Here is a 13,236-nt window from a genome sequence, read left to right on the forward strand (position 1 = left end):
ACACTGTGTTTCCCTCTTAACACACACACAGCACAGTTCTCAGAGTGTGATCTGGGAAGCCCTAGGTGTCCCCAGAATCCTCTCAGAAGGTCTGCAGGGTCAACACTATTTTCATAACAGGACTGTATTCTTTGCTTTTCCTCACTCTGATTCTCATGAGTGTACAGTGGCTTTTTCTCAAAAGTGACGTGGCAGGTGTTGATGCCGTTGCTCTGGTGGCTAATGGCTATGTGCTTTTGTAGGCTGTGTTTTTAACAGGTCCAGTTTTTAAATTCTAAGAGGGTTAATATTGACAGAACCTCTTCAGGATCTTCAGTGATACCCAAGAGAGAAAAAGGGTCCTGAGTCCAGAAGGTCTGAGGACTGTCTTTCAGGCTTTGGTTAGTTGAGATTTCCTCTGAGGAGACTTGGCTTGGATCTCCACAGCGTGACTTTTGGGTCACCTCTGCGGGTTGTGCCTTAGCACATATCCTGTGGTGGGTCGGTTAGTTACCTCTCACCGCCGGTACACACCGAAAGCTCCACCGTGGAGGTAGGAACCCCAGTCAATCCCCAGTTCTGGAGACAGTGAGTGCTCAGCAAACACAAGCTGAGTGAATCTCTTTGAAGGTGTTTGGGGATATGAACTATAACATGTTTTAAATCATAACCATTTTGTACTTATGAGAGATGCATTCATTTCTTAACTTTCTTGACCCCTTAATAGCTGAGTGGGTTTTAAGAAAGCAAGTTTTACTTTATATGCGTTGTGTACATGTACACACACGTACATACACACACACACACAAGGAAGCGTATTCATATTAGAGCAGAAAGAACCTTACTTGTTGGAAGTCAGGAGCTTCATTTTGGAATCGTCTTTCTCTTCTGTGCAAAAAAAGCATAGAGCCTTGGACATGTCTTTTTATTCCTTTGAATATAGCTTCCCTCATCAAATAATGTGATTGTGCAGGATTATCTGAAAAGATTTTCCCATGTGAAATTATGTGATTATATATGAAGAGTATCGAAGTATATATGATTCATATTTCTTTATATATATTAAAATGCATGTACATTTAGATTTATTTATATGTTAAAATCACTGTTTTCACAGGAAAGATGATAAAGACTACGCTTTAAAACAAATAGAAGGAACCGGAATCTCTATGTCGGCATGTAGAGAAATAGCAGTAAGTGAAGCTCTTTTTTATCGTCATTATCATCAACTGACTTACGCATATCAATTATATAGGTCTCTGAATTGTATTTGTCACAAACACACGTTAATTGAAAGTTGAGAAGTGTTTTTCATATCAACTATTTATAGAAAAGTGTAAAGATGGTATGTAGTTCTAGCAAAAATTGCCATGTAAATTAATTGATTTGAGATTAAGTCTCAGTTGTTTATATAAATATATATATATTTTCCAAATAATGTCACTAAATAAGGATCCAGTTATTTTATTGTGTTTCTATTTTAATAAGATGAAATTATTGCCATTATTTATGAATTTAAAATGAGATTATTTGATTTTCATTGTTTCTGTCTGTTTATTTGCATATGTAAAATTATATACCCCTTTTTTTGGAAGCATATCATTGCCATATGGTAATTAAAATCTCATTTTGATTCCAAAGGAAAATATTCTTCACATTAATGCATTACCAAATTGTTCATACATTTAAAGTGAGATTTTACTTCAGTTTTTACTACTGGGAAACTGTGGGTCCAGACTTATCTTTTCAATCTCTAGTAAGAATATTCTAAAATATGTATTATAATAGTCTTTACTTTTATTGCTTTCTGCCCTCTTTCTACAGATATAGGCTGTTATGGCCTGGAGGTATTAATTTAAATAATTTTACTCCTTTAACAGCTTCTGTACCATTGGGTTTTCAACTAACAGTTATTTTGTATCATATTGACAGCAACTAGACCAAGTTAAAGTATAGAAACTTAGAGAAGTCAGGAACCCTGGCCTTAAGTGTTTACACACTGATGAGAAAGGAGACTCATAACTCTTATAGGAACAATTTAACAGGCATTATGATAGAAGTGACTGGGAAAAGGGTATATGTACATAACTAGAGAATCAAGGAGGGTTTCAGATTTTGGAAGCCATGTAAGTATTATCCCCACAAGGGAAGAATAGGAGTGAGATGGAGGGTGTTCTTAACCAAAGGTATGCTGTAATGAAAACTGTATTTCATTTCATTGATACAATTTTCATACTCTTGAATCTTGAGGTAAGATATCTGTTCATTAACTGTCAGTTCTGCAACTTCTACTAGTCTCTGTGTTCAGTCAGTTGTAAAGCATTAAAATCCATTGCAATATGGTGAGTGATGTTGGACATCAGGATAGTGATGACCTTCGGAGGGGCAGAGAGGGAGTAGAAGGACAGACAAGGGAGCTTTCAGGATGCTAGTGATATTCTGTTTCTTGGTTTTGCCCTGGGTCTGGTCATGTGGGTTTCACGTGTGAAAACTTACTGAGCTGTGCACTTAACCATTCGTGTGCTTTCCTCTGTCTTTATTATTCTTCAACAAAAAGTTTTTAAATCAACACTCCATTCATTTCAGAAACATTCTTAGCTTTTTATCTGTGTTGATAATTGTAAATGCAGTTAAGCACAATAAGGAATACTCCTTATTTTTATTGTACTTGATCATGGTTCTTCTACCTAAGGTGAGCAGAAATTTTTAATTTTGATGACATCTCATTTGCTAGTTTTTTCCTTTTATGACTTTTTTTCTGTGTCTGGCTGAAGAAATCTTTGTTTGCTGATTGTGAAGATATTTTCCTTTGTTTTCTTCTAAAGCCTTGCAGTTTTAGCTTTTATTGTAAGTCTGTGATCTGTTCACTTCATTTCTATTTAGTCTGATGTAATGCTTGAATGTCTCCTCCCCTCTCTCCATGCGAATGTACAATTGTAGCATCATTTTTTGAAAAAACTCTTTCCCATTGAATTCCTTTGGCATATTTGTAAAAAATGAAATGACTGTAAGTGTTGGACTACTTCTGGGTGCTGTTCTATTCCATTGATCTCTTTGTCTCTCCATGGCTGATTCCGTATCACTCTGCATCACACACATCAAGACTTGAAGTGAGGTGGTATAATGCCACCAGCTTTATTCTTTTGATTCAGGATTGTTTGGGCTATTTTAGGTTATCTGAATGAGCATATACATTGTTGAACTGGCTAGTCATTTTTATTTCTAAAAAATGCCTGCTGAGATTAAGGTTTAGATCAGTTCAGGGAGAACTGGTATCTTAATAGTACTGAAACTTCCAAACCATGAATCTTAAGAAGGTATATTTTCCATTTTTAAGGTTTTTAAAAAATTTCTGTCAACATTGTTTATAGTTTTTTAGTGTAGAGGCTTTACATACTTGTTAAATTAATTCCTAAGGACTTTATGTTTTCTGTACTATATATGTATTATTTTAAAATATTTTCTACTTCTTTGCTTCTGTACGTAGGATTGGTTTTTTTAATGTTATAAGTTTTTTTAAATCAAATTTATTTAGATTTACCTGATTTACCCACTTATGTATATCTTTTCTGAGTATTTCCTTCATCCTTTTTTATATATAATTTTATTTATTTATTTTTGGTTGTGCTGGGTCTTCGTTGCTGCATGGACTTTTCTCTAGTTGCGGTGTATGGGCTTCTTACTTCAGTGGCTTCTGTTGTTGCGGAGCACAGGCTCTAGGGCACACAGACTTCAGTAGTTGCAACACGTGCGCTCAATAGTTGTGTCTCTTGGGCTCTAGAGCGCAGGCTCCGAAGTTGTGGTGCACGAATTTAATTGCTCTGGGGCATGTGGGATCTTCCCAGACCAGGGATCAAACCCATGTCTCCTGCACTGGCAGGCAGGTTCTTTACCACCAAGCCACAAAGAAAGCCCCAAGATGCCATTTATTAAATAAATTTTATTTCTAAATTCACTGGTAGGTTTGGTGATAATCTTGGAATTTCCTACATAAATAATTATGTCATCTATAAATAGGAATAGTTTTACTTCTTTCTATCTATATACTTTTATTTTTTTCCTTTCCTATTGCATTGGCTGGAAACTCTCAGAAGGTGTTGAATACTGGTGAGAGCCAGCATCTTACTACTTGTTCCTAGTCTTGGGGGAAAGTGTTTTCAGTGTTTCACCATCAAGTTAAATGCTAGCTGTAGGCTTTTTATAGATATCATTAGCCAAGCTTTAGGAAGTTCCTTTCTTTTTTTTTTTTTGTAAATGGTAATGAATTTTGTCAAATGCTTTTTTCTGCATGTCCTGAAATGACTGTATAGTTCTTCTCTTACTGTTATATTGGTTGACTACATTGATTACTTTCCTAATATTTATCCAATTTTGCAGTTTTGAAATAATCCCTGCTTGATTATATATATCACGTGGTTTGATTTACTAGTGTGCTGTTAAGGAGTTTTAGGTCTTCTGAAGAATGTTAGTCTATGATTATCATTCTTTTAATGCCTTTGTCTTTGGTATTGAAGTTGTGCTGTCCTCACAGAACAAGTCAGGCAGCCTTTCTTCATCCTCTGTATTCTGATAGTTTCCATGCAGTTGGCAGTTATTTTTCCTCAGATGCTTGACAGAATTCACAAACCATATATCTTCACATTTAGTATTTTGTGTTTAAGTTGTATTTTTTATGTAATTTTTTCATTTTGTTTAAGTTATTGAATTTACTGGCACAAAGTTAAGAATATTCTGTCTTTAATAAATGTAGCTTCTATAGTGGTGTCCCTGTTTCATTGTGGACTTGGTAATTTGTGTTCTCTGTGTCATTGATTTTTGCTCTTAAACTTTGTTATTTCTTCTACTTACTTTTGGCCTGCCTTTCTTATCTTCTTAAGGTGGACCATTAAGTCATTGATTTTTTTAAAAAACTATTCTTTTCTAATATAGGCAATTAAGATTATAAATTTGCCCCTAAGCTATGTTTTTCTTGTATTTTTTCTTGACACATTTTTGTCGCATTGTATTATTATCATCACTTTAGTACAATTTCCATTTTGTGAGTTTTTTCTTTTGTTCATGGGTTATTTAGAAATATATGGTTTAATTTTTAAATATGTGAGGCTTTCCAGGTAGTTTATTGTTGATTACTAGTTTTTTCCCCCACTACCGGTCTCCTTGTTCCTCTCATAGCTCACAGCCTCACAGGGTTGCAGAGAATGGTTAAGACCCTACCCAGATTACCGAGGCTCTTATCTTGGCTTTGGACTTCCCTGATAGCTCAGCTGGTAAAGAATCCACCTGCAATGCAGGAAACCTGAGTTCAGTCCCTGGGTTGGGATGATCCCCTGGAGAAGGGAATGGCTACCCACTCCAGTATTCTGGCCTGGAGAATTCCTGGAGTTGCAGAGAGTCGGACACGACTCAGAGACTTTCACTTCACTTGTTACCCTGGCTTTACCACTTACCTGGCTTGTAGGACCCAAAGCAGGTTACCCGATTTCCGTGTTTTGGTTTCCTCTTTGTAGAATGAGAGCAGTGGTATCTCATAGGGTTTCTGTGCATTAGGAGCATTGGTCACTTCTTGGGGCACGGTGAGCTCTGGGTACCTGTTGGCTCCTCAGTAGATGCCAGTCATCACTGCAGCAGCCACAGCACGTAGACGGCCTGCCCACTTGAATTTATCTGCTGCCGGAGGACTTCTGTGGAAGGTCTCAGCACATTTTATATCCCGGGACCTTGTGTAGCACCTACCACAGGGCCTGGTGTGTGGCAGGTGTTGGGTAAACGAGCCCTGCTAAATGTAGTGCAGCTCCCTGGCCCTTTTTGGAAGAGTGTGAGTGTAAATATTTACTTAGAGGCAGCTCCTCACAGAGACTCAGCTCCAGCCAGCTCCAATCCCTCAGTGATCTAGCTCCCAGGAGAGTGTGTTGTACGTACTCAGTAGTAATAGCTATTTGCTGTACTAGTTTGCCCAGGCTGCCACAACAGAATGCTATAGACTGGGGGGCTTCAACCTTTTTTTCTTAGTGGTGGAGGATGCCTGCACAGTTGACTTCTTGTGAGACTTCTCCTTGGTTTGCAAAGGGCCACCCTCTTGTGGCCTCTTCTCTCTCTGCGTTCTAATCTCCTTTTCTTATAAGGTCACCATTCTGATTGGATTAGGGCCCATCCTACTGACCTCATTTTACCTTAATTGCCTCTTTAAGGGTCTTATCTCCAAGTAGAATCATTCTGAGGGGCTGGGGATTAGGGCTTCAATACAGGAATTTGCAGACACAAACTCAGTTAAGTCCATAACACTTTTATTACTACTATAATAATCATACTTACTCACTAGTAAAATCATTGCCCTCAAAGACTTAATATTTGACCAATCAGATGGATTTTCTTAAAAATAGAAGTGAATTGATTTTTTTGATGAAAGCATTGATGTTAGTCCACAGTTCAGAAGCCAAAGGGTGTGTTGACAATGCTTTAGCTGATATATTTTGTTTATTTGTGAATTCAGTTATTCATATATTCACCAGGTGTTTAATGAGTACCTTTCAAGTACCAGGCAGTGTGCGTGAAACTAGCAGTCCCGTGATAATCAAAACACAGTGCCTGCCACTGTCCAGTTCACAGCCTAGTATATATTTAAAATATCTTTGTCTGTGGATGAAGGAGAATTACTGCCCCTGGGGACTAAGTCTTAGGAGTTGTTGGTATTAGACCACAGAGTGTTGGATTTGTATTTTAGAAATTAATTAACTTTGAAAGCATTTAAATCCTGATTCTAACCACTACTTATGAATGTGACCTTGAGCAAATTATTTAATCTCCTTATACCACCATTTCCTCTTTGTAAAACAGGAGCAGTATAAATATTTCATAGGGTAATTCATGATGGAGTGAGATAGTGCATGTCACATTCTTAGTCCCGTCTTGGCACCTGGGAAGAGCTCAGTAAAATGGTTGCTGCTGTTTTCTTTTTAAAACAGGAACTCAGCCTCATCTCAGAGGTGAGATTCAGACAACACCTAAGAATAACCTACTTATATGTAGGTTTCTAATAATTTGAGAGAGCTTTTGCCAAAGCTTTGGAGTTTGTTTGTTATAATTTCCACCCTGCTGGTTTCCAGAGAGGATTTGAAATAGCTGCTTAGCTGAGAAGTGTGTTCCAGTTGTGAGGTAATGGAGAAAACACTGACCCAGAACTGAGATGAACTTAGCACTCGGTCCATGCTTCCAGCCAGCTGACTGGTCCCTAGTGACCCCAAAGTCCCGGCTTTCCTGTATCAGATTCTTGGCCTTGTTTGTTAATTAGCAAATAGTTTTAGATATTGGCCTTAAGTTTCAGAGAATTTGTATTTAATCTATAGCATTTCATAAGTTTGAAGTTTTGTTCTAAAAGTAGAAATATGTAACTTGAATTTAATCTTGTTCCTAAATAGAATAATCATCACTTTCCAAAGAATAATTGTTCATATAAATGACTTCATATATAGTCCATTCATAGTCTTTCTTCTGTGAATTCATTTCAGAGCCCCTAATGCATTATTAGCACTACATTTACTTGATACCTGTTTTGGTGACAGTATTCTTATAAAAGATATTGAAGTCCTAAGTTCTAAGACCTTGACTTTCTCACAGGTCTGTCATGTCTCTGGAACACATTTGCAGGGCACGGTGTAAATCATTTCTAACTGATAAAGACAGAATATCAGGCTTCATGAGAACTTTTTTCTTATTGTTGCTGTTTTATTTGTTTTTGCTTGGTGGAGGGGAAATGCTGATGGATTATTAGGGCCACTTGGGTTGCTAAATGGAGATAAAATAAGGAGGTATAAGGTTTTAAATAGAAGAATGTCCTTCTAGGAGATGACAAGGGTTAATAAGCCCTTGAAAGTGTGTTCTACTTGGTTGTTTCTATTTGTATAAGCTCTTTATTATTTTATGAAACGTTTATAAAATTTTAATGAACTTTACTTTGTAATGTAAATAGCTAAGAAAATAGGTACTGTATCCCACAGAATTACAGATCTTAATTCTCATCTGGTATTCAGTGGTGATGAATGTTTGTTTTGTTGTGTTTTCTGATGTTGCTGTTATAGTTGTCCCTTTGTATCCATGGATTCAGCCAACTGCAAATAGGAAATATTCGGGGGAAGAAATTTCCAGAAAGTTCCAAAAAGCAAAATTTGAATCTACCATGCTCCAGCAACTATTTGTGTAGTGTTTACGTTGTATTAGATATTTTAAGTAATCTGAAGATGGTTTTAAGTATATGGGAGGATGTGCATAGATTATATGCAGATATTGTACCATTCTACATAAGGAACTTGAGCACTGGGGGATTTGGGTACCCACGTGGGTTGGGGTATTGGGGTGTCCTGGAATAAGACCCCCTCTGATACTGAGGGACAACTATAGTTAGTTTTTCAAAGAATTACAAACTACAGATTTAAGTGTATTGTTGTGTGATGTCAAAAAATAGACAACTAGTGGAATGGGAGAAAATATTTGTAAATCATATATTGCTAAAGGATTAATGTCTATACTATATAAAGAAATACAACTCAATAACAACATCAAAAAACCCAGTTCAAAAATAGGCAGAGGACTTGAGTAGACATTATGAAAAAGACTTGAATAGACATTTCTCCAAAGAAGATATACCAATAAGCACATGAAAAGATGCTTAACACCATGAGTCATTCGGGAGTCCCAGCCACAGCAGATACCACATCATACCTATTAGGACATGGCTATTATAAAAAAATTTTGATGAGGGTGTGGAGAAATTGGAACTCTCAACACATTGCTGATGGGAATGTAAACGGTGAAACTCCTGTCAAAACCAGTTTGGTGGTTCCTGGAAAAGTTAAACATAGTCATCATATGATCTCGCCGTTCCCCTCCTAGGTATTTACTCCAAGAACTGAAAGGAGGAATTTGAGTACCCATACACCAGTGTTCATAGCAGCATTATTCACAGTAGCCAAAATGTGGAAATGACCAGTGACTGTTAGCCTATGAATGAATAAGCAAAATGTGTATATATGGAATGGAATGTACTCAGTCATAAAAAGCAATGAAATTTTGATATATGTTACACCATGGATAAACCTTAAAGACTTAAGTTATGCTTAGTGAAATAAGCCAGACACAAAAGGACAAATACTGAATGATTCTACTTATGTGAGACACCTAGAATAGGCAAATTCATAGAGACAGAAAGTAGAATAGAGGTTACCAGGGGCTCACAGGGAGAAAAAAGTGGGGAGTTATTGTTTAACAGGTACAGAATTTCTGTTTAGGATGATAAAACAGTTATAAAATGGACAGTGGGGATGGCTGCATAGCATTGTGAGTGTGCTTATGCTACTGAATTGTACCCTTAAAAATGGTTAAAATGGTAATTTCTTAAAAATTTACTTATTAAAAAAAGTTTTACAACATAATATTTTCACATTATATATTTTTTAATTGAAGGATAATTGCTTTACACATTATGTTGGTTTCTGCCATACATCAGCATGAATCAACCATAGGTATCCATATGTTCCCACCCTCTTGAACCCATCTCCTACCCCATACCACCCCGCTAGGTTATCAGGGAGCAGCAGGTTGAATTCTCTGTGTTATATAGCAGCTTCTCATTAGCTATGTATTTTACATATGGTAACGTATATATTTCAGTCCTGCTGTTTAAATTCGCCCACCCTCTCCTGCCCCCAGTGTGTCCATAAATCTGTTCTCTATGTCTGAGTCTCTATTCCTGCCTGGCAGATAGGTTCATCAGTAGCATAAAATAGTAATTTTTACATTGTATGTATTTTACCATAATAAAAACATTAAAGAAGGAAGCCGACTGAACAATAACAACAAAACTGACAGATTTACACAGTTATATCTTTTCAGTATCTTTTGCCCACAGATTTGTATTCATTTGTGTGGGCATCTCAAAATTGTATGGGTATTTATTAGATTTTTAGGATTGAGTACCATTAGGTTTGTATTGCCTTTGAGTTACAAATGGTGTGGAGTTTTTCATGTTATTTTTATGACAAAGATTTTTAATGACTCCCCTTTGTTTTGCAGCTACTTCGAGAACTTAAGCACCCAAATGTCATCTCTCTTCAAAAGGTGTTTCTGTCTCACGCAGACAGGAAAGTGTGGCTTCTGTTTGACTATGCCGAACATGACCTCTGGGTAAGGCGCGCCGTGGTGGATGTGGGGCCATGGTTTCAGTTGGGGATCAACAGGACTAACTGGAGACAATTTGGGGAGCTCATCGTAGTATTAGAGTTATTATTTTAAGATAAAGGGATCTCAGAATGTGGTTGAGAAAGTAGGAAGGCTGGAGTATTGCTTTGTATTTTTACTTTTGTTCTTATCAGTTTGACATGCTGCAGAGAACAAAAGAATCTGAAGAGTATAGAAAGCTCTTCAATATTGTTTTCTAGCTGTGGATTTTGACAACATAAAAAAAAGTAACAGTAATAGCTGTTTTGTTATAAAAATTTTAAAGCAGCGTATTTCCTTTTATTCTGTAGCAAAGGAGATCTAAGATGAGAAGGTGATAATACGTTGTGTAGGGACCTGAGTATGTTGTATTTCTTTGGAGAACTAGATTGAGATTTAGGCTTCCCTTGTGGCTCAGCTGATAAAGAATCTGCCTTCAATGCTGAAGACCTGGGTTTGATCCCTGGGTTGGGAAGATCCCCTGAAGAAAGGGAAGGCTACTCACTCCAGTATTCTGGGCCTGGAAAATTCCATGGACTATATATATAGTTCTTGGATTCTCAAAGAGTTGCGCACAATTGAGCACTTTAGATTCACTCACTCAGATTGACATTTAGTGGGCCTATTTGTCATATGACATAGGGCAAATCTCTTAATGACTCTGAAGGGGTAGCTTCCCCCATCTGTAAAATATAATACTTATACTGCTCTTTTTTACAAGTAAATAATATCCAGTATTGTGTCATTAATTAATTAACAACTACTTCACTATTGTAAAATATATTTTTCTGCTACTTAATACATAATAAGTTCTTTAAATATTTTGCTATGTTTTGCTTCCTGTCTATACTTACTGAATTAGCATGGCTGTGCGTTTATTGAGCTAAATAAAAAGAGAAAACATATGCAAGGGATTACAGTATCCTGGCTCAATTTCAGAATCTTCAAAATAATATATCTTTTCATCCAGCTGTAGTTCATAAATGGAAGTACAAAATTTTGAAATAAAGCTAGCACAAATCCCAGTAAAACTGTGTAAAAGGAAATTCACCTTCTGAAAATAGTGAAAGTTTCAAACTCTTTTGCTAGTTTCCAGATGAATCCTCGTTTCTGTCATTTTAACTTTAACAGACTCCAGAAATTGAAACTTATTTTGGTTTCATATGCTTTCAGATTTATTTTTTAAAAAAAGTTTTTTCGTATTGTTTGTAGATTCCTGTTTTACATGACTAAATGTGATTTGGTTCAATTTATTTTTATATAAGTTACCTGGAAAGAACTATTTTCAAATAGAAAATAGACACATGAAATTTTCCCTCTTTTATGAGCCTATTGCCCAAGGTTCGTGATAGTTTTTGTTGGCTTCTGTTATTGTAAAAGAAATCTAATCAAATCAAATTCGGATTCTGTTAATAAAAGTTCATCAAATTGGAGTGGCCAGTATTGAACACTCATCATATTCAAATGTAGTATAAAATCAAATTATATAATCCAAATTTATTTGAAAGTTTCCAGGCTAGTTGATAAGCATGATATATAATAAGACATAGTTGAGCATAGGAGATAGTATTGTATTCAACATGGTTTCTGGCAAAACTGGTATGTAATATTTAATTTTATTTGTAGGTATAATAATACTTTCATAAATTAAGCTGCATGTAGTGTGTGTAAATGGAGAAGGAAATGGCAGCCCACTCCAGTATTCTTGCCTGGGGAATCCCAGGGTCAGAGGAGCCTGGTGGGCTGCCATCTATGGGGCCGCACAGAGTCGGACATGACTGAAACGACTTAGCAGCGCAGCAGAATGTGTGCATAGAGTCACCATTGACTTTATCAACTCATTTAAGCCAAATAAGCACTTTTAGTGCTCATTTTAATAAAAACCAAATGATGATTCAGTTTACTAAAATTACTCTTTATCCATTTTATTTTCTTATTTTAATTGGAATATTGAAATGAATTAGCTGGGGTAAGGCAGCAAAGGGTAAAAAGAATAAAAAGTCATTTGAAAAAATTACTTAGGTGTTGGTGAAATCTTATGGTATATGCCATTGCTTATTTATTATATAGCCCAGGAATAAAAATGAAAGTAAGACATTTCCCCACTATAGTTTTTGTAGCTATAAAATATTGGTTAAAAAGTAATTTGTAATACCTTAATGAAAATACTATCTAAAGAACTGTATATGGCATCAATTGATTATCTTACCTCCCCTGCATATTTGTTCCTTTCATTCTTACTCTGGCAGGTTTTAATTTTCTTTTTTTAATGTATCTTAATTTTTTTTTTTAAGCTCTGAGAGCTGCTGGGTCTTCTTAAGGTGATGTGACTTGATTGTCATTTCTTTGGATGGGTGACAAACAGTCTAGATTATTAAGACTTAATATAACTCTGTTTTGTTTGCTTGTTCTTAAGTACTTCGAAAAAATGAGAAGAAAATTAAAATAATATGCTGCTCCTAAAGGATAGATTAATCATACTAAATTGATTAATCATACTACATACTAGCATTGATCATACTACATCCTACTAAAGGCACTAACTGATACCCTTTACCTTCCCAAATATAGGCCTTTGCTCTTTATTTTTTCTTTGGAAAATAAAACTCCTTTACTCATTAGTCATTAGTTATTTCTTACCCATTTTCTACTTCTATATCTTAAGAAAAGAGCAATGAAAAGGTTAAGCTATACTATTAAATAATTAATAGCTATACTATTAAAATAATTACTCCTGTTTTAATTATTTTTACTAAGTTCAAGAATACACCTAATATGCAGTCAGATACTGGCCAGGAGTCTGCTCTTGTGCATGTTAGATGCAGGCCTGTGCCCAGTGGTATGCACAGCAGAGTTGGCTGCAGCCGATTTCTAGATTTTGTGCTTGCATTACAATGGAGACATCTGTCAAGAGTTTGAAACATTGGATTTTGTTTCTGTTGAGGTACATTTATTTGTAAAATGATTTTTCTTTTTATAAAGTGGCATTATGTTTACTGGATGTCCACTAACATTATACCTAGAAAGCTTTGCTGGATGTTTCAAGGC

The 13,236-nt window shown here is 35.9% G+C and overlaps 1 protein-coding gene across 5 annotated transcripts in view; it reads left to right on the top strand.

Moving 5' to 3' along the window:
• Positions 1-13,236, top strand: part of CDK8 (cyclin dependent kinase 8) — a 75,529-nt gene that overhangs the window by 24,744 nt on the left and 37,549 nt on the right. For all 5 annotated transcript variants that reach the window (XM_055426353.2, XM_088842695.1, XM_055426355.2 and 2 more), the window contains exons 2-3: positions 1,097-1,172; positions 10,045-10,155. In XM_055426353.2, the coding sequence (XP_055282328.1) occupies positions 1,097-1,172; positions 10,045-10,155 (187 nt within the window). The remainder of the gene's footprint in view (positions 1-1,096; positions 1,173-10,044; positions 10,156-13,236) is intronic.

The sequence above is a fragment of the Moschus berezovskii genome, chromosome 13 (genome assembly GCF_049115385.1).
Source record: "Moschus berezovskii isolate FMDL1 chromosome 13, NW_MosBer_1.0, whole genome shotgun sequence".
Taxonomy (NCBI): Eukaryota; Metazoa; Chordata; class Mammalia; order Artiodactyla; family Moschidae; genus Moschus; species Moschus berezovskii.